The 21209-nt window shown below is 49.5% G+C and overlaps 1 protein-coding gene across 1 annotated transcript in view; it reads left to right on the top strand.

The window, feature by feature from the left end:
* The window catches only part of LOC132452746 (kinesin-1 heavy chain-like), a 29887-nt gene extending 9458 nt beyond the window's left edge, over positions 1 to 20429 (top strand). The window contains exons 6-29 of the mRNA XM_060045522.1: positions 471 to 558; positions 1262 to 1335; positions 1868 to 1972; positions 2064 to 2112; positions 2249 to 2304; positions 2796 to 2883; positions 3271 to 3395; positions 4051 to 4155; positions 5131 to 5276; positions 5873 to 6021; positions 6400 to 6599; positions 7031 to 7099; positions 8035 to 8241; positions 8642 to 8785; positions 9554 to 9742; positions 10397 to 10514; positions 10947 to 10999; positions 11411 to 11520; positions 11799 to 11900; positions 13287 to 13347; positions 14753 to 14824; positions 15083 to 15187; positions 17778 to 17994; positions 18284 to 20429. Coding sequence (XP_059901505.1) covers positions 471 to 558; positions 1262 to 1335; positions 1868 to 1972; positions 2064 to 2112; positions 2249 to 2304; positions 2796 to 2883; positions 3271 to 3395; positions 4051 to 4155; positions 5131 to 5276; positions 5873 to 6021; positions 6400 to 6599; positions 7031 to 7099; positions 8035 to 8241; positions 8642 to 8785; positions 9554 to 9742; positions 10397 to 10514; positions 10947 to 10999; positions 11411 to 11520; positions 11799 to 11900; positions 13287 to 13347; positions 14753 to 14824; positions 15083 to 15187; positions 17778 to 17994; positions 18284 to 18495 — 2844 coding nt within the window. The 3' untranslated portion in view covers positions 18496 to 20429. The remainder of the gene's footprint in view (positions 1 to 470; positions 559 to 1261; positions 1336 to 1867; positions 1973 to 2063; positions 2113 to 2248; positions 2305 to 2795; positions 2884 to 3270; positions 3396 to 4050; positions 4156 to 5130; positions 5277 to 5872; positions 6022 to 6399; positions 6600 to 7030; positions 7100 to 8034; positions 8242 to 8641; positions 8786 to 9553; positions 9743 to 10396; positions 10515 to 10946; positions 11000 to 11410; positions 11521 to 11798; positions 11901 to 13286; positions 13348 to 14752; positions 14825 to 15082; positions 15188 to 17777; positions 17995 to 18283) is intronic.
* The last annotated feature ends 780 nt before the right edge of the window (positions 20430 to 21209 follow it).

Genomic DNA, 21209 nt, shown 5'->3' with positions numbered 1-21209 from the left:
ACTGAAATCCATGATATACTCAATCTTAACTTCATTTTTACCCAACGTGTGCGTGTGTGTGTGTGTGTGTGTGTGTGTGTGTGTGTGTGTGTGTGTGTTAATTAGGTGGGTTTGTATTAGTAGTACTAGTGTTTGTACTGCGTGTGGTATGATCAGACTTTCATTTGGGTGTGGTGCTTCACGGGACTAAAGGAGTCGTTTTATTTGAGACAGACTCAGTCCAGCGAGTGTTAAGGCGATCAAACCTCCTCTTCACTCGTCCTCTCATAATGGAGGACGGTTCTATGATCCACTCTCCCCTCTACAGCCAATAGGAAGGCCTCATGGTGGACCTTGTGGAAGCTAGCCCATTCCCCCTTTTCAAACAGAGATAGCTCGGATAAGATGCTAGACAATGCTATGTGCTATTGTTAAGTGCAAGGACGTACAACGTACAGTAAATGCGTACATTGGACTGTGTCTCTCCGCAGGGCAAACCGTATTACTTTGACCGCGTGTTCCAGTCCAACACCACTCAGGAGCAGTTCTACAATGCTGTCGCTCAGCAGATCGTCAAAGGTGAGCTGTCCTGTAAGGGGAAGGAACCGATTCATCTCCTGATCCTGAACCGATTCATCTCCTGATTCTGAACCGATTCATCTCCTGATCCTGAACCGATTCATCTACTGATCCTGAACCGATTCATCTACTGATCCTGAACCGATTCATCTACTGATCCTGAACCGATTCATCTACTGATCCTGAATTGATTAATATCCTAATTCTGAATCGATTCATCTCCTGATCCTGAACCGATTCCACTTCTGATTCTGAATTGATTAATCTCCTAATTCTGAATCGATTCATCTACTGATTCTGAATCGATTCCACTTCTGATTCTGAATCGATTCATCTCCTCTGCTCTGATCCTGAATCGATTCATCTCCTATCATTCTGCTGTCGCCTTGCATGGTTGACTCCGCCGTCGGTGTGTGAATGTGTGCGTGAATGGTGAATGTGAGGCAATATTGTAAAGCGCTTTGGGTGGCCAATGGTTAGAAAAGCGCTATATAAATGCAGTCCATTTACATTTACATTCTGAATCGATTCATCTCCTATGATCCTGAATCGATTCATCTCCTGATTCTGAATCGATTCCACTTCTGATTCTGAATCAATATTTCTCTTCTAATTCTGAATAGACTCCCATCCCTCAAGAGCCTTTTGATGTATTATCATTAACATTAAATGGTTGTACTGTGACTCCCTCCACGCTGGGCAGACGTGCTGGACGGCTACAACGGAACCATCTTCGCCTACGGCCAGACCGCCTCGGGCAAGACGCACACCATGGAGGTGAGCGTCGTCAGGGGGCGTCGTCAGGGGGCGTCGTCAGGGGGCGTCGTCAGGGGGCCCTTCTCCGGCCGAGACCCCGACCAGAGCGTCCTGACTAGGCCGGAACCATCGATCGAATTTAAACCGACATTGCCATGGCTGTGATAAAAAAAATAAAATATATACCGGTATATGGTTTATGTTAATTTCTTCTTTTTGGTGGATTTGTTACTGACTGGAGATCAGCAATATTCTTTTTGTTTTTCTTTTACAATTCAATAGTAAAATATAGATGTCATCAATTCATATCGGCATACATTGGCCTGGCTTGTAGGAAAAAGCAGTTTATATGTTGACTGCTCCCAATGTTGTGTTGGTCATACTGTAGAATGATTTATTGCTTGTTAAGTGGATAATACTGAACATAAGGAACATTAAAAAGAAAAATCACATCCCAAATTGCAATCGCAATATTGGTCGACATGATCGCAATCCGATCATTTCCCCAAATGGTTGAGCCCTGGTCCTGACCCAGCAGAACTTTGTCCCTCAGGGCGTCCTCCACGACACGGACATGATGGGCGTCATCCCCCGCATCGTCCAGGACATCTTCAACTACATCTACTCCATGGACGAGAACCTGGAGTTCCACATCAAAGTAAGCCCCCCCCCCCCCAAGGAGCTGATGAACTGGAATCTTTTCTCAAATTAATGTCGGGCAAATCTAAATATGAGGCTTTTCTCGGCAGGTGTCGTATTTTGAGATCTATTTGGATAAAATCAGGGACCTCATGGATGGTACGTATTGTTGAGCCTTTTTGACGTATAGATGTAATGATTTCTAGACACTGATGTTGATCTGATGCAGGGAGTAAAAGGAAACGAATGACGCGTTGAATACATGGTTTCTACATTCTTCTCCGTCGCCCAACAGTATCGAAGACCAACCTCTCCGTGCATGAGGACAAAAACCGAGTGCCTTACGTGAAGGTGAGCCCTTGAAGAATGAGACGGTCCGTGTCTGTGACCCCCCCCTACCCAGAGGAATGAGACGGTCCGTGTCTGTGAGCCCCCCCCCCTACCCAGATGAATGAGACGGTCCCGCCGTGGGCTGGGAGGAAGAGTCCCCTCTTCAAGAGTCATGTGTTCTCCTCCTGTGTGTGTGTGTGTGTGTGTGTGTGTGTGTGTGTGTGTGTGTGTGTGTGTGTGTGTGTGTGTGTGTGTGTGTGTGTGTGTGTGTGTGTGTGTGTGTGTGTGTGTGTGTGTGTGTGTCTGATCTTTTCAGAGTTTAGTTGCTCCTTACACTGGAGGGAAGAATACACGTCTTAATATCTCCGTATCTCTTTAAAAACACTAAGAACCAACAACAACGTGTGTGTGGGTGTGTATGCTCGATCTCTTTGGAGTTTATTTGCCCCTTACACTGGGGGATACACTGTGTGTGTGTGTTTGTGCGTGTGTGTGTGTGCGTGCGTTGGCAGGGCGCGTCGGAGCGGTTCGTGTGCAGCCCGGAGGAGGTCATGGACGCGATAGACGAAGGCAAAAATAACCGCAGCGTGGCCGTCACAAGTGAGGAGAGACACTGGGGCCCTCAGTGGGCCTGCCGCTCATGGGTTCAGCCTCACCGGGTCCCCTGACCACCAGCACGGCCCCCAGGCACACACACAAACATAAATACACAAAAGAACACGTACACACATGAACACATGCATATACAATCAGCATGCACAGACGCACACAAATGAGAGCTCTTCTATTCTTTAACTGCCTGCACACTTTGTACTTTGACAAAACAACAATATGTATTCTCACATGGTGATTAAAGTGTGTGTGTGTGTGTGTGTGTGTGTGTGTGTGTGTGTGTGTGTGTGTGTGTGTGTGTGTGTGTGTGTGTGTGTGTGTGTGTGTGTGTGTGTGTGTGTGTGTGTGTGTGTGTGTGTGTGTGGGGTTCCTCAGACATGAACGAGCACAGCTCCAGAAGCCACAGTATCTTCCAGATCAACATCAAGCAGGAGAACGCCCAGACAGGCCAGAAGCTCACCGGCAAGCTGTACCTGGTGGACTTGGCCGGCAGTGAAAAAGTAGAATCCCTTTAAATGCTCTGTGTGTATTGTATGTCAATGCATTGGGCTGAATATGTCAGCAGAAGTGTCTTGCTCCTGGAGACTTACTGTCATCAAAGTGGTGTTCAAAACGTCAAGATAATAATAATAATGCATTTTATTTATGGGCGCCTTTCTTGACACTCAAGGTCACCTTACAAAATCAAACATCCATAGTAGCAAACAACAAAAAAAACAACAACAACAACATAATAACACAGTGTACAAGAGAAAAACTGTGTGCATTCTAGTCCCAAGAATGCAACTGACTTAAAGGGAGTAGGCTTGGGTGAATAGATAAAACCAGAATGAATCAAGATAGCAGTATTTAATAATAAAGGATTAAGCATACTGGTTTGGCTCGTCGTTAGTCTCCTTGAAAGAAATGTGGTGGGAAGGAACCAGTAGGACAGTGTTGATTCACAGAATGTCTGCTGTAGTGCTGTTAGAGTGAGGGTCTGCTGGAGAGACTTCTATCTTCTGCTGCCCCCCCCCCCCTACTGTTAATTTAGTGTGTGTGTGTGTGTGTGTGTGTGTGTGTGTGTGTGTGTGTGTGTGTGTGTGTGTGTGTGTGTGTGTGTGTGTGTGTGTGTGTGTGTGTGTGTGTGTGTGTGTGTGTGTGTGTGTGTGTCAGATAGGTAAAACGGGAGCGGAGGGCACGGTGTTGGACGAAGCCAAGATGATCAACAAGTCGCTCTCGGCGTTGGGGATCGTGATCTCGGCCCTGGCCGAGGGCTCGGTGAGGTTCAGCCTGTCTCCTCTGTGTTCCTCTGTGGCTCTTCTACGGTTCCTCTATCGCTCTTCTACGGTTCTTTTATGCCTCTAGGGTTCTTCTATATTTCTTCTGTGGCTCTCTGGTTCTTCTATGCCTCTATGGTTATTTTCTATGGCTCTGTGGTTCTTCTATGGCTCCATGCTTCTTCTACAGTATAGCTCTATGGTTCTTCTCCGGTTCATCTATGGCTCTCTGGTTCTTCTATGGCTCCATGGTTCTTCTATGGCTCTCTGGTTCTTCTATGGCTCTCTGGTTCTTCTATGGCTCTCAGGTTCTTCTATGGCTCTCTGGTTCTTCTATGGTTCTTCTATGGTTCTTCTATGGCTCTCTGGTTCTTCTATGGCTCCATGGTTCTTCTATGGCTCTCTGGTTCTTCTATGGCTCTCTGGTTCTTCTATGGCTCTCTGGTTTTTCTATGGCTCTCTGGTTCTTCTATGGCTCCATGGTTCTTCTATGGCTCTCTGGTTCTTCTATGGCTCTCTGGTTCTTCTATGGCTCTATGGTTCTTCTATGGCTCTCTGGTTCTTCTATGGCTCTCTGGTTCTTCTCTGGTTCTTCTATGGCTCTCTGGTTCTTCTATGGCTCTCTGGTTCTTCTATGGCTCTATGGTTCTTCTATGGCTCTCTGGTTCTTCTATGGCTCTCTGGTTCTTCTCTGGTTCTTCTATGGCTCCATGGTTCTTCTATGGCTCTATGGTTCTTCTATGGCTCTCTGGTTCTTCTATGGCTCTCTGGTTCTTCTCTGGTTCTTCTATGGCTCTTCTCTGGTTCTTCTATGGCTCCATGGTTCTTCTATGGCTCTCTGGTTCTTCTATGGCTCTCTGGTTCTTCTCTGGTGCTTCTATGGCTCTTCTCTGGTTCTTCTATGGCTCTATGGTTCTATGGTTCCTCTGGTGCTCTCAGCACACTGAGCCTCTCCACCCGGCTCCCCCCCTCCCAGAACTACATCCCGTACCGGGACAGTAAGATGACCCGGATCCTGCAGGACTCCCTGGGGGGGAACTGCCGGACCACCATGGTGATCTGCTGCTCGCCCTCCGCCTACAACGAGGCCGAGACCAAGTCCACGCTGCTGTTTGGACAGAGGTACGCACACGCACACACGCACACGCACGCACGCAAACATGGACACAGACACAGAGACACCCTGACACACACATGAACGCAAACATACCCGCACGCACACACACACACACACACATGATCACATACTCGCACGCACACACGCACGCACGCATGCACGCACACATACGTACACACAGACACACAAACTCGGGGAGGTGCATCAAGGTACACCCACTGTGATGAGGGGGTGAGGTGCCTCATGGTGTGTGGTGAAGGGGTGATGTGCATCAAGGTGGTGAAGGGGTGGGGTGTCTCATGGTCTGTAATGAATGGGTGAGGTGCCTCACATTGATGAAGGGGTGAGGGCCCTCATGGTATGAATGGGTGAGGTGCATAACGGTGTGTGGTGAAGGGATGAGGTGCCTCCCGGTATGAAGGGGCGAGGTTCCTCAATCGACGGGGGTGAGGGGTTGAAGGGGTGAGGGGTTGAAGGGATAAAGTGCCTCCCGGTATGAAGGGGTGAGGTGATGAAGAAGGGGTGAGGTGCATCACTGTACACCCAAGGCGGTGAAGGGGTGAGGTGATGAAGGGGTGAGTGAGCTGCCTGTGGTCCGCAGGGCCAAGACCATCAAGAACAGCGTGACGCTGAACGTGGAGCTGACGGCGGAGCAGTGGAAGAAGAAGTGGGAGAAGGAGAAGGAGAAGAACAAGACCCTGAAGAACACCGTCGACACGCTGGAGAGCGAGCTCCAACGCTGGAGGACGGGTAAGAACACCGCCACCTGGTGGAGAACGCCGCCACCTGGTGGAGAGAGGGCTCAGCTGCTGAAAGACGGGTAAGGACACCGCCACCTGGTGGAGAGAGGGCTCAGCTGCTGAAAGACGGGTAAGGACACCGCCACCTGGTGGAGAACACCGCCACCTGGTGGAGAGATGGCTCGGACGCTGAAAGACAGGTAAGAACACCACCCTGAAGAACACCGTCACCTGGCTGGAGAACGAGCTCCACCTCTTGAGGACAGGAAACACACACGGTCGCTGATCACCACCCGAACTCCACCCGATCCAACCTGAGAGTGACCTGTACAGCTTCACCCAGAGCCCGGCTTCCTGTCTCACGCCGGGCCTCTGTCGCCCCCTGCAGGCGAGAGCGTCCCCGAGGAGGAGCAGTTCGACAAGGAGAAGGCCAAGGAGGAGGTGCAGGCCGTGGAGAACGTGCTGAACCACGACAAGATGGCGGCCACGCCGGCGCTGGGCGGGCCCCCCGGGGTGCAGCTCCAGGGGCCGGGGGGGGGCACGACGGGGGCGGAGCTCAGCAAGCTGTACAAGGAGATGGACGACAAGGTGGGAGACGGGACGGCAAAGATCTACCCTGAGAACCCTGTAACAGGCCCTGTATCTGGTGCTTTATCTACCCTGAGAACCCTGTAACAGGCCCTGTATCTGGTGCTTTATCTACCCTGAGAACCCTGTAACAGGCCCGGTATCTGGTGCTTTATCTACCCAGAGAACCAGAACCACAACCAGAACCATATGTCCTGTATCTGGATCTCTTGGTGGAGTTAGAGCAATGTGTTATTTTTTTATTCAATTAAAAATGTTAACATTCAAGGAATATTGCAGAGAATATTTTACTGTTCTACCTTACTATCCTCCCTAAACTCCACCCTCCTGCCCTCCTCTACCCTCCCCTCCCTCCTCCCCTCCTCCCTCTCCCCTCCCACTCCCTCCTCCCCCCCCCCCCCCCCTCTCTCCTCCCCTCCCTCTCGCTGCAGGACGATGAGATCGACCAGCAGAGCCAGCTGTTGGAGAAGCTGAACCAACAGATGCAGGACCAAGAGGAGGTACACACACACACACACACACACACACACACACACACACACACACACACACACACACACACACACACACTGCATTTCCTGTGGTTACATTTGGAGCTTCTCCGCACAGCGAGAGGGGTGGCCGGGAGAACCGATTTCATATCATGTGGATTGTCTTCCCCTACCCGGCTCTTGATGATGTGTTCATGGGTTAGACTGTAACCACCCACCTTTAGACCTGGGAGGTGGGCACGCTGGCTCTGACAGACGCTTCATCAGACAGACTCTTCATCAGTTAGATTCTTCATCAGACATACACTTCATCAGACAGACCCTTCATCAGATAAACCCTTCATCTGATAGATATTAGATAGACTCCACATCAGTTAGACTCCTCAACAGTCAGACTCTTCATCAGTTAGTCTTCATCAGACACTCTTCATCAGACACTCTTCATCAGTTAGACTCTTCATTAAGGCACTCTTCATGAGTGATCAGATACTTCATCAGATACACCCTTCATTAGACAGACCCTTCATCAGACAGAGAACGGACAGACTCTTCATCAGATACACTCTTCATCAGACAGACCCTTCATCCGACAGACCCTTCATCCGACAGACCCTTCATCCGACAGACCCTTCATCAGACAGACCCTTCATCAGACAGACCCTTCATCAGACAGACCCTTCATCAGACAGACCCTTCATCAGACAGACCCTTCATCAGACAGACCCTTCATCAGACAGACTCTTCATGGTACGCCTGGTTCCTCCATTAGCCCTCCTCAGTAGTTCCTTCGTCCTTCCCTGGTCCTGGGTCCTCCTCAGCTGATAGGCTTCTCCTGGTACAGACGTCCTGGTCTTCATGGACTCTTCATGGTACGCCTGGTGCCCCCATAAGCCCTCCCCAGTAGTCCCTAAGTCCCCCCCCCCCTGGTCCCGGTGTCTCCTCAGCTGCTGGCGTCCTCGCACCGCGACCACGACAAGCTCCAGACGGAGCTGAACCGGCTGCTCTCGGAGAACGAGGCGTCCAAGGAGGAGGTGAAGGAGGTGCTGCAGGCGCTGGAGGAGCTGGCCGTCAACTACGACCAGAAGAGCCAGGAGGTGGAGGACAAGGCACAGGAGTTTGAGGCCCTCAGCGAGGAGCTCAACCAGAAGTCGGTGGGTGGAGGAGGAGGGGAGGAGGGGAGGAGACGTGGTGTAGGATAACCGTCTGAACACATTCTGCGATCGACGTCGGGATGAAAAGTTATTAGTTATTTACGTCATTTAAGTCTTTGACGGTTGTTCCCTTCTGAGTATTATTTCGCTAAAGCTTTATAATAATGTACAATAATTGTCTGTCCGTCTGTCCTAACTTATTGTAAAGTGCAAACTATAATTATATATGCAGTATATAATGGATTTATTCTATGTAGCATGTATTCTTTAGATTTAAACACATAATGTCAGTGTAACGTGTAACATAGTGAGGATAGCGTTTGAATACGGTCCACAGTTGTATATAATGTTGGTTACCTGAACTCGTCCCATCGGGTGTGTCCCCGTTCCCCTCCTCCAGAGCTCCCTTGCCTCCATCGACACGGAGCTGCAGAAGCTGAAGGAGATGACCAACCACCAGAAGAAGAGGGTGACGGAGATGATGTCGTCGCTCCTCAAAGACCTGGCCGAGATCGGCAGCGCCATGGGCACCAAAGAGATCAAGGTGGGGGGGTTCGGTGTTACTAGCGTGCTTCTCCAAGTGTGAGACACCTAAACAAACGGCAATTATGTAGATGTGTTTCTCCATGTGTGGGAGACACTTAAACAAACGTTGAGTATGCGGATGTGTTTCTCCATGTGTGAGACAGCTAAATAAACGTTAAGTATGACCGAGGTGTTTCTCCATGTGTGAGACACCTTAACAAACCTTATGTGTGATATTTCTGGACGTGTTGATGGTCAGCAGGAAGAGAGGCCTTAAACAAACGTTATGTGTGATACATTATCTACGATATCTCTCAATGTGTCAGTGTCAGCAAATGTCAACAAGTAACGCATGATAACTCTGGATTATGTTATGGTTATGTACGATATCTCTCCATGGTTCAATGTCAGGAACAAGAGAGCCCTTAACCAAACGTTATGTATGATATCTCTGGATTATGTTATGGTCATGTATGATAACTCTGGATTATGTTATGGTTATGTTTGATATCTCTGGATTATTGGATTATGTTATGGTTATGTGCGATATCTCTGGATTATGTTATGGTTACGTACGATATCTCTGGATTATGTTATGGTTCTGTGTGATACCTCTGGATTATGTTGTGGTTATGTGTGATATCTCTGGATTATGTTGTGGTTACGTGTGATATCTGGATTATGTTATGGTTATGTGTGATACCTCTGGATTATGTTGTGGTTATGTGTGATACCTCTGGATTATGTTATGGTCATGTATGATGTTCCTCTGCGTGTGGACGGTCAGCAACAGGAGAGCACCGGCGTGATCGACGAGGAGTTCACGGTGGCCCGTCTCTACATCAGCAAGATGAAGTCGGAGGTGAAGAGCACGGTGCGCCGCAGCCGTCAGCTGGAGGGCGCCCAGGCCGAGAGCGACCAGCGGCTGGCCGAGACCGAGAGGGAGCTGGCCGCCTGCCAGCTGCTCACCTCCCAGGTGACCCCTGACCTCTGACCCCTGACCTCTGACCTCCCACTGTCCGGCCCATGGACATTAGCCGGTTTAATGTAAACAAACGTCTTTAAATGGGCTTTAAATGTAAAGAAACAGAATAACTTAATGTGGACTTGCTTTAGACATCGTGGGACTCCCTAATCATTGTAGATGTGTTAAGCTGCCAGTTCTGTGCGACTAATAGACATTAAAGTTTTACATTTTCAATTGGGCTTTTAATGCCGTTATAGACAGGAGGGCGAATTGAGGAAGAGGGGAACTGACGAGTGGCAGGTTGGAATCAAACCGGAGTTGCTATGACCCTGGTTGCCGTGGTTATCACATCCCTGTGTTGAGCCAGATGTTGGTCCGTGTCACATAAAGAAAGATACATGAGGATGTGTTTGATCACAACATACAGGGCTAGGTATTCTGCTAGCCTGGTTCAGTCTTATTCTAACATGACATAGTGTGATTATAACATGTTATAGTGTGATTATAACATGTTGTGGTGTGATTATAACATGCCGTAGTGTGATTATAACATGCAGTAGTGTGATTATAACATGTTGTAGTGTGATTATAACATGCCGTCGTGTGATAATAACATGCTGTAGTGTAGATCCTAACATGGCGTCGTGTTCTCCGGTCTCGCAGTACGAGGCGAAGATCCGCTCTCTGACGGAGAGCGTGCAGATCCTGGAGCAGAAGAAGAGGCAGCTGGAGGAGAGCGTGGACGCGCTCAACGAGGAGCTGGTGAAGATCAGCGCTCAGGGTGAGCGGGAGCGGAGACTCGCTCGCTCGCTCACTCACTCACTCACTCACTCACTCACTCACTCAGTTTTAATTACAGTGTTTGCAGAAAAAAAACACATTCAAGCAGCGCATCGCTATTATAGAAAGTAAGACACAACTTACTGAAGTAAGCGTGAACATAAAAAGCCGTTCTGTTTGCTGCTCCTGTGGCCGTTACTCATAGTCACTACAACTCTCTTCGTTTAGTAGTGTGTTGTTCTTCCAATAATAACGTTGCACGGGCGTTCATCCGGTTCCTTTGTGTCGCTCGAGGGAGACGTTTCAAATCGCGCCGCAGAATCGGTCCAACCGAGCACGCCGCTATACTGCAGGTCGTTACGTCGATGTGGTCACAGCGAAGGCACAGTGTGGTTTTTGATGTACTGAAACAGTTCATCTCCTCCCCTACCAGAGAAAGTCCATGCCACGGAGAAGGAGAAGATGCAGTCGGCCAATGAGGTCAAGGTACGGTAGAACGTTGACCACCGGATCCGATTTGAGATCCCCAAACAAGTCCAGTGTTCCCTGAAACCCTCCCACCAGAACTCCCCCAGGTGAGGGGACTGTGCTGGGGGCGTGGGGACTAGCGTGTGGGTGCTAGCAGCACCAATGGGTGCTAGCAGCACATCTAGTTTGTGCTACACTGGTTTCACTTTGTACCGTCCAGGTTCACATTGAAGTCCAGAGCTCTCTTTTTTGACTGAACTTTAATGATAAAAAAAACGAAACAACAACTATTGAGGTGTGTGTGTGTGTGTGTGTGTGTGTGTGTGTGTGTGTGTGTGTGTGTGTGTGTGTGTGTGTGTGTGTGTGTGTGTGTGTGTGTGTGTGTGTGTGTGTGTGTGTGTGTGTGTGTGTGTGTGTGTGTGTGTGTAGGACGCGGTGCAGAAGCAGATCATGTCCCACAGGGAGGCCCACCAGAAGCAGATCAGCAGCCTGCGAGACGAGCTGGACAGCAAGGAGAAGCAGATCACTGAGCTGCAAGAGTAGGACAACACACTGCAACATCACACTGCAACACGTTATAACACCCTGCGCCAACGTAACACTATTACACACTGCACATACGTTAAACTGCAACACACTGCAGCAATGTAACACTACAACACACTGCAGCAACGTTACACTGTGTGTGTGTGTGTGTGTGTGTGTGTGTGTGTGTGTGTGTGTGTGTGTGTGTGTGTGTGTGTGTGTGTGTGTGTGTGTGTGTGTGTGTGTGTGTGTGTGTGTGTGTGTGTGTGTGTGTGTGTGTGTGTGTGTGCAGTCTGAACCAGAAGATCTCTCTGGAGCAGGAGCGCTTGAGGGCGGAGCACGAGAAGCTCAAGACTGCGGACCAGGAGAGGAACCGCAAGCTGCAGGAGCTAACGTAACGTAGCTTCTCCTAACGTAGCGTAGCTTCCTCCCCTAGAACCTGGGACAGGCCTAGTGGTGCTGCAGGAGCTAACGTAACGTAGCTTCTCCTTACGTAGCGTAGCTTCCTCCCCTAGAACCTGGGACAGGCCTAGTGGTGCTGCAGGAGCTAACGTAACGTAGCTTCTCCTAACGTAACGTAGCTTCCTCCCCTAGAACCTGGGACAGGCCTAGTGGTGCTGCAGGAGCTAAAGTAGCGTAGCTTCTCCTAACGTAGCGTAGCTTCCTCCCCTAGAACCTGGGACAGGCCTAGTGGTGCTGCAGGAGCTAAAGTAGCGTAGCTTCTCCTAACGTAGCGTAGCTTCCTCCCCTAGAACCTGGGACAGGCCTAGTGGTGCTGCAGGAGCTAAAGTAGCGTAGCTTCTCCTAACGTAGCGTAGCTTCCTCCCCTAGAACCTGGGACAGGCCTAGTGGTGCTGCAGGAGCTAAAGTAGCGTAGCTTCTCCCAACGTAACGTAGCGTAGCTTCCTCCCCTAGAACCTGGGACAGGCCTAGTGGTGCTGCAGGAGCTAAAGTAGCGTAGCTTCTCCTAACGTAGCGTAGCTTCCTCCCCTAGAACCTGGGACAGGCCTAGTGGTGCTGCAGGAGCTAAAGTAGCGTAGCTTCTCCTAACGTAGCGTAGCTTCCTCCCCTAGAACCTGGGACAGGCCTAGTGGTGCTGCAGGAGCTAAAGTAGCGTAGCTTCTCCTAACGTAGCGTAGCTTCCTCCCCTAGAAGCTGGGTCATAGTGGTGCTGCAGGAGCTAACGTAGCGTAGCTACCTAGCTTCTTAGCTTTCTTCCTCCCATATTGGCGCTGCAACCCTCTCCAGTCTGCAACAGTCCTTGGTTAATTTGTCTGAATTTGAATTTAAGTATACTTAATGGATACATAAAACTTTATTTATTTTTACACTACAGCTAGAATGGTGAATGCTGTTACTGTCCATTATTTCAAACTATTTGAACCTGTCTGCGTTTAAATCGGTCCACTCAGGCTCAGTTTATAGTGCACTATTAAGTGCCTTTAATGTTCCATCTGATTATGCATCTCATTATGCAAATTAGAAGCATGCGTTGACATTTTAGACGGCTCAATTATGAAACCTTGTTTCTGCTGGCCTAGGTACCGTACCACTACAGGCCCTTAGATATCCGGTTTATAACAAGTCTACAGATTCCCCTTATACTTGCTGTATAGTGTTCACCTTGAATAGGTAACAAGGAAGGAGGGAACAAGTGAGCCGAGTCGAACAGCGCCTCGCCTGTCTGATGACGCGTTCAACATGTGGGTGTAGTACCGCCGCCGTCCAGCAGATGGCGGTGTTTGCCGGTTGCTCTGACGGCCGTGTTGTCCGTTCCCAGGGGCATTCAGGACCGCCGGGAGCAGGCCAGGCAGGACCTGAAGGGGCTGGAGGAGACGGTGGTGAGCTGTTGGCTGCGGTCCAAGATGGCCGCTCACTGGTCTCACCCTTAGGGTGACACACGGTTCTGCTTTGGATCGGGTTTGCATCATGTAGCAAGACACAATTATGATTTACATGAAAAATATACATAGTTTGCCCATCTGTATTTCTATTTATGTGTGTGTGTGTGTGTGTGTGTGTGTGTGTGTGTGTGTGTGTGTGTGTGTGTGTGTGTGTGTGTGTGTGTGTGTGTGTGTGTGTGTGTGTGTGTGTGTGTGAGTGTTTGTGTGTATATTAGGGCTGTCACTTTTTATTCGAAGTTCGAATATTCGTTCGAAGGTGGGGTGAAAAGTTCGAATTCGAAGTGTAATTCTCCATTCGAACTGTAAAAATGCGCTATAAAGAAGAGAGCGGCGAGTGGCTTCTCCTCAATAAAGCGGCCCTCCTGGATCCCCGCTTCTCCCGGTTAGTCCACCTTTCCCCTGCACAGAATCATCTCATCTCTGTGAATGAAAGCCTCTCACCCGAGCTCACTGAAACGGAGACCGACACTGATCGCACACGACAGGGAGAAAAGTCCGCTGCTGCGCTGGGCGCGATGGGCAGCCTGTTTGGGGACTCAGCACGGCTGACACAAGCAGCTGCAACGGTAACTGAGAGCTGCGAGACTACTTGTAATTTTCTTTCCGTAAGGAATAAAAAGAGCAGCATGGGTCATAGTGCTGCCGTGTTGGAGGTCGGCCTCACAGATTGTTCGTTATATAGGTTGTGTGTGCCATGGACGACATGCGCTCCGCATATCGCGCTCCGAGCAGTTATTGTTAATGCGTAAAAGACAGCCGCACTTGTGTGTCGGAGCTTCCTCTTGTTGTGTTTACAAATGTGTTATCAAAGATGTGTTTTTATCCTGTGCTGTTATGAATTCAGTAGGTATACGCAGGGCCGTTGCACCAAATCCTGGGCCCCTATAGCTATTGTTGACGGGGGGGAGGGGGGGGGTATGGAGCGATTGTTGACGGGGGGGGGGGGGGGGGGGGAAGACGTGGCCGATAAGTATATATATATTTTTCATGGGCCCCCCCTCTGCCTTGGGCCCCCCCACAACTGTCCCCCTTGTCCCCGCAGTCCGTCGGCTCTGGGTATACGTGAGGTAGGCCTATAGCCTACGAGAGCAACATAAAAAATCAAGACTGTTGTCGTGTTCTATGGGTCCATAATTAATTATTCGAATTAATTATGGACATTCGAAATTCGTTCGAATTTCATTTTTGGAAAAAGTGACAGCCCTAGTGTATATAGATGTGCCTGTTTGTGTATATATAGATGTGTGTGTGTGTGTGTGTGTGTGTGTGTGTGTGTGTGTTTGTGTGTAGATAGATGTGTGTGTCTGTGTACCTCATGTCAACGTCCATCTCTCTCCACCAGGCCAGAGAGCTTCAGACGCTCCACAACCTCAGACGGCTGTTTGTCCAGGACCTGAACACCAGGGTGAAGAGGGTGAGGGAGACACTCCCCTGGGGAGACGTCCACTTTTACCTTGAGGGCATTTAGCCGACGCTTCTATCCAAAGCCACTTCTAATACAAGTACATCTGTCAGATGAAAGAGGGGGATTTAATTAATTTGATATTATTTAAGGTGTGTGTGTGTGTGTGTGTGTGTGTGTGTGTGTGTGTGTGTGTGTGTGTGTGTGTGTGTGTGTGTGTGTGTGTGTGTGTGTGTGTGTGTGTGTGTGTGTGTGTGTGTGTGTGTGCAGAACGCGGACACTGACTCTGATGATACGGGAGGCAGCGCCATGCAGAAACAGAAGATCGCCTTCCTGGAGAGCAACCTGGAGCAGCTCACCAGGGTCCACAAGCAGGTACTGGTCTATAGAAGGGGTACTGGTCTATAGAAGGGGTACTGGTCTATAGAAGGGGTACTGGTTCATAGAGCAGGTACTGGTCTATAGAAGGGGTACTGGTCCACAGATCAGGTCCAGGTCCTCAGAGCAGGTCCAGGGCTTCAGACTCCAGCCACCCTGCCCAGCTAGCAGGAGGGTAGTCAGTCTTCATAGCGGGTCATCAGTAGCCTGGTCCTACCAGGCTCTCGTACTTCATTTCATTTGCACATAGAGTCTGGACCCACTCCATTGACTAACGTTAACTCACTTGAAGGCGGGTCTGTCTGTTGAAGCTTAACACTATTGGATCTGCCCAGTGCCACTCTGGATCTGCCATAACCAATCGCTGACGTTTGGCCGGGAATCACGTTGCGCGCAGGCTGTAAACGAACCAAACACCGTGCTGCGTGAAGATGTCCGTCAACGAGAGCTGACTTTAACGTCATTGGCCCTCATTTATCAAACGAGCGTACGACAGAAAACGTGCGTAAAATGGACGTACGCTCATTTCAACGTTGAGCTTGGCATTTATCAATTTGAACGTGAGCGCAGGCTGCGATGAAATCTCACGTCAGGTCTGAGCTCGTGTACGCAAGTTTTTTTGGCGCAACATACGGGTATTTCAATTATGAATAGTGCAGCACAAGTAGCCCATGTTCAACATCTGTATTAATTACTAAATAAATTGGAATTAGCCCAGCCGTTCAAACAATTACAATCAAGTCAGGCCTAATTAAAAACAGTATTGCTATGAAAATAATTAGAATGTGACAGGTGAAATGTTTATTCACCTGTCTATATTAACAGGAGCTTTGCCAAATAGGTGGTCGTGTCTCAGCGATGGCAGATCTGGCTCTGTTAAGGACCTCAACGCACAGACGAGAGAGTTTTTCGAGACCGCGCCGATTTTTTTATGGAGAGCGATGAATGGCTCTTGAGTCGTTTTCGTCTTCCAAGGCATCTCCTGATGGAGTTATGCAATGCTTTGGAGCCACAGTTAAGGCGAGAAACTAGGCGATCAAACGCAATACCTGTGCAGGTTTGCTCTACCTTGGGATTTTTGGCCACCGGGATCTTGCAGCGGGAGATCGGGGACAGGTCTGCTATTTCCCAGCCAAGTATTAGCCGAACCATGCCAGCAGTTTTGGCAGCTATAATGTCCCTCTCCGAACGTTATATTAAATTCCCATATAGGCCTAATAACGATCAGCAAACTGGAATCAAACGGGATTTTTATGCTATTGTTAGGTTTCCAAATGTGATTGGTGCGGTAAGGTTGTACCCATTAAGATTGTACCCATGTGCGTATGAACCATCTATTAATGATTACGCGTACATCAACCGCAAAAGCTACCATTCAGTTAATGATCCGATTATTTGCGATGCCAGAATGTCAATCCTGAACATGGTAGCCCGATGGCCTGGGGGCACGCACGATTCTTTTATTTTCCAAAATAGCAACGTTGGGCATCGTCTACATCAGGGCGCACTACATGGTCAGAGTCATCTCGGTGAGTTACGCTGCAGTCGCACTGCACCGGCCTCCTCCCGTTTCTTTCTTGGCCGGCTTCCCAGCCGCAACACGTTTTTTGGTGCTGAGCTTCAGGTCGGACCATTTTTTCTACACCTTATTCGGAATTAAATAACTTTAACGGAATGCAAACAATAGCATATATGTGAAATGTTTAAATCTGGATAACAGAAGTTGTACATTTAATTAATTATTTAATTCATTTAATTAACAAACCTCTTCCGTAGCCCGACGAACATTGGAAACACTATTCACTGCAACAGTTATTTCCTTCCATATAGCATTCTTTTGCTGGCCTTTAATGCCAGCTATAGGCTACAAAATAAAACCAGACGGTTCGCATCCACCAGTGACCCGAGCGTCTCCATTTGGGTCACGGAAAAATTCCTCTATTTTACCGTTGGACGTTTCTCCATGTCGTAAAAGTTAGGGGCGAGACTTCTGAAGACGCGCTTTTATATGGGCGTGTTACGTTAATTACGATCGATCTCAGCCGCCGTATTTATCAACACCAAGATCCTTCGTACGCTGGGATTGGTGTGATACGAAGGTTTCGTAAATCTCACGTGGGTCCTATCGTAAGATGAATCATGCGTTCAGATTTGCGCTCATTTCTACGTTCGTTTGATAAATGAGGGCCATTGTCCCCAGCCACTCCCTCTGTTCGCTGAATGGACGCACAACATTTTTATGGAGAAAATTCCAGGAATATACCGCAAACCCAGACGTAGTGCTGAAGGGAAATGAAAATTGAGCGGAAGTACTTAGGCAGGCGGAGCCAGGCTAGGTCATCAGGAGATCCACATGGAGAATATTTGATGAGTCAACCTCTCCTCCTCCTTCTCCTCTTCCTCCCCCTCCCTCTTCTCCTCCCCCATCCTCCTTCTCCTCCTCCTCCCCCTCCCTCTCCCTCTCCCCCTCCCTCTCCTCCTTCTCCTTCTCCTCCCCTCTCCCTCTCCTCCCCCTCCCTCTTCTCCTCCCCCCTCCCCCTCCCTCTTCTCCTCCCCCCTCCTCCCCCCACACCTTTCCTCCCCCCAGCTGGTGCGGGACAACGCTGACCTGCGCAGTGAGATCCCCAAGATGGAGAAGCGTCTGCGTGCGACGGTGGAGCGCGTCAAGGCTCTGGAGCTGGCCCTGAAGGAGGCGCGCGAGGTGGCCGGCCGCGACCGCAAGCGCTACCAGCAGGAGGTGGACCGCATCAAGGAGGCGGTGCGCTCCAAGAACATGAGCCGCTGGCGCACCGCCGCGCAGATAGGTGGGCCGGCGGGGGGCACGCACATAGACACACACACACATACACACACGCATATCTACACTCACATGTATGCATATACACAGGTATATATGTATATATACATACAAATACAGTTATACACACACACACACACACACACACACACACACACACACACACACACACACACACACACACACACACACACACACACACACTCGTTGAATGTTTCTCTAATAAGTGTGACTTCTTCTCTCTCGCCGGTCCTCCCCCATGTCTTGTCCCCCCCCCCCCCCCCCTCCCCCCCCAGCTAAGCCCATCCGGCCGGGCCAGCAGCCCGGGGCCCCCCCCGCCAACCCCGGCGTGGTGCGCCCCAACAGCGTGCAGACCCCCCAGCCCGCCGGGCTCCGGGGCGGAGGGGCCGGAGGGACCCCCGCCCCGCAGGACAAGAGCAGCTACTCCTACGAGTGGGTAACCCCCCCCCACACACACCCCCCCACTACTGTCTCTCGGGGCTCTTGAAGCACACAGGCCTCTCCTGTCACTAGGGGCCCTTCAGGTGGCACACGGGACCCCCCTGCACCCCCACTGTCACTAGGGGCCCTTCAGGTGGCACACGGGACCCCCCTGCACCCCCACTGTCACTAGGGGCCCTTCAGGTGGCACACGGGACCCCCCTGCACCCCCACTGTCACTAGGGGCCCTTCAGGTGGCACACGGGACCCCAATGCACCCCCATTGTCACTAGGGGCCCCTTAGGAAGCACACAGACCCCCCCCCCCCCCTGCAGTGTAATCAGGTGCTATTGAGCTGCAAGGTGTTCCACTGATTTCCTTCCAGTCTTTTGAGTCCTGCTCTTGTGTCTCCTCTCCACCTCTCCTCTTCCACTTCCTCTCCTCTTCTCTTCTCCTCTCCTCTTCTCTTCTACTCTCCTCTTCTCTTCTACTCTCCTCTTCTGTCTCCTCTCCTCTTTTTTCCTCTCTTCCTGTTTCCTCTCCTCTTGTTTCCTCTCCTCTTCTGTCTCCTCTTCTTTATCCTCTCCTCTTCCTTCCTCTCCTCCTTTTCCCCCTCCTCTTGTTTCCTCTCCTCTTCTGTCTCCTCTCCTCTTGTCTCCTCTTCGGTCTCCTCTCCTCTTCTGTCTCCTCTCCTCTTGTCTCCTCTCCTCCTCTGTCTCCTCTCCTCTGTCTCCTCACCTCTTGTGTCTCCTCTCCTCTTGTTTCCTCTCCTTGTTTCCTCTCATCTTGCCTCCTCTCCTCTTCTCCTGGTGTTTTCAGCTGCTGAGGAGAGGCTGCCGGTCGGAGCCAGAAGCAAAGGTCAGCCAGATAGCTATGAACTACGTCATCCACAATGCAACGCTGGACTCTCACCTCGGACCCGCCCCCTCAGTGTATACATGGTGTATATTGATTCAAGACTTCGGGAGGGGGGAGGGGCTTATTTTGTGCCGATTTATGGTTTCTAACTCTCAGCCCATCCAAAGATCACATGACTGCCTTGAAATATGATCATGCAAACTTATTGAACTGTGTGTGTGTGTGTGTGTGTGTGTGTGTGTGTGTGTGTGTGTGTGTGTGTGTGTGTGTGTGTGTGTGTGTGTGTGTGTGTGTGTGTGTGTACACAGTATTGCCTATTATGTTCAACAGAATACCACTAAGTGATTGGATCTGTTCCTTACCAAACGTGAAGTCAGATCAATACAGCTGATTGGCTGAGCTGCACTGTTACCCCACCTCAGCAGAGTGGTGCAACACTCACAGCAGGGGGCTATAGTGCCTGACCTCTGACCTTAACCCTGACCCAAACCCTACCATCCAGACCACTGTGTGTGTGTGTGTGTGTGTGTGTGTGTGTGTGTGTGTGTGTGTGTGTGCATGAAAATGGTCGGTTCTGCTGTTGTCCTGCAAGACGACCTCACCTCGTACTAACTTTGTGTTCGTACAAGAGTCTGCTTATCTTCCTCAGGCAGTTCAGACGTCCTCTGTTAACGCACACATCTTGGGGCGGGTTGGAAAGAATAAATGATTGTTGATCAGTATTGATCGTTTGATTCCGTAAAGACATATTCTATTTATTCTACTACGTTAAGGTTAGGGGGGCATATCTTCTGAACAAAGTATTTGTTTAACCACACTAATAACACGGACACTAGGTAGGAGTTGAACAAAGTGTTCATTAAACTAAGAAAATCTGAGACTGCTAGTCTAGTAGCAGCTTTATTTTGTTTTAATTTGTTGTTAAAATTAAAGCACTTTGAACAATCTTCCAAACCAATGCTGCCTCGTAACAACCCAACAATGGAGCGTACCATTAGGAACAGGTGGACAGTGAGTGGTATGGTCTGAGTCTTGTCTTGGGTAGAGGCTGATTCATGCTTTGTGCCTCGACAACACTGCTTCCATTTTGCCTTTGTCATTTTATACTCATCTATTGTAACAATAAAGCCTTACTGAGAAGCATTGCTGTTGTTGTTTCATTTGGTTAAATTGAACGCGATATTGCTCAGGGGCGCCTCTTTCCTGAGCAATAAAGCACATCTAGTTAGGTCACCAACATTGAAGTCTGTAGTGTCGTCTTCTGCCTAAGGGCTTGAGTTCTGCTCCCAAAACGTTCATAGGACGTTTTAGTCGTATGATATATGTCATTGTCCTTGGTTTATAGCAGGGCTTATGTCACCCTTAATGTAATATAAAATAGTATAAGATATAAAAAATATTATAATATATAAATATATGTGTACATAGATATATAAATGAATAACAAAGTAAAGACAGTATATTGTTTTTCTTTCATCGGAGTTAGTCGTTTTCATTGGTTTTATAGCAGGCTTTATGTCACCCTTAATGTCACATCAAATAAATAACAATATAGGTTTTTCCCTGTTTGAGTTGATTAATTAACACAAAGCGCCGAACCGCCACCAGGGGGCGCTTGGTGAGCCGTGGTGGTGAACGCGGTCCTTCGGCTCTGACGGTCGTTGAGAGAGAGAGAGAGAGAGAGAGAGAGAGAGAGAGAGCATGAGAGAGAGAGGGGAGGGACCTCAGTGTGGCGCACAGCAGCGGTGGGCTCGAGGCTCTGGCACGGAGAGCACTGACTGAACCTCTCGGACTATCCCCGCAGACTCTCCTGGAGGCTGGAGCTTTACCCGGGCGTTACAGGGTGTCAGAGTTCCGCAGGGAAAGACAGAAGGAGAACCCGAGATTGTTCTCGGTACCGCGACCTCGCTTATTCAGGTGTGT

The sequence above is a fragment of the Gadus macrocephalus genome, chromosome 23, assembly GCF_031168955.1.
Source record: "Gadus macrocephalus chromosome 23, ASM3116895v1".
In the NCBI taxonomy this organism is placed as follows: domain Eukaryota; kingdom Metazoa; phylum Chordata; class Actinopteri; order Gadiformes; family Gadidae; genus Gadus; species Gadus macrocephalus.
Note: the sequence above shows the minus strand (reverse complement) of the source record. Positions and strands in the feature narration are given on the sequence as shown.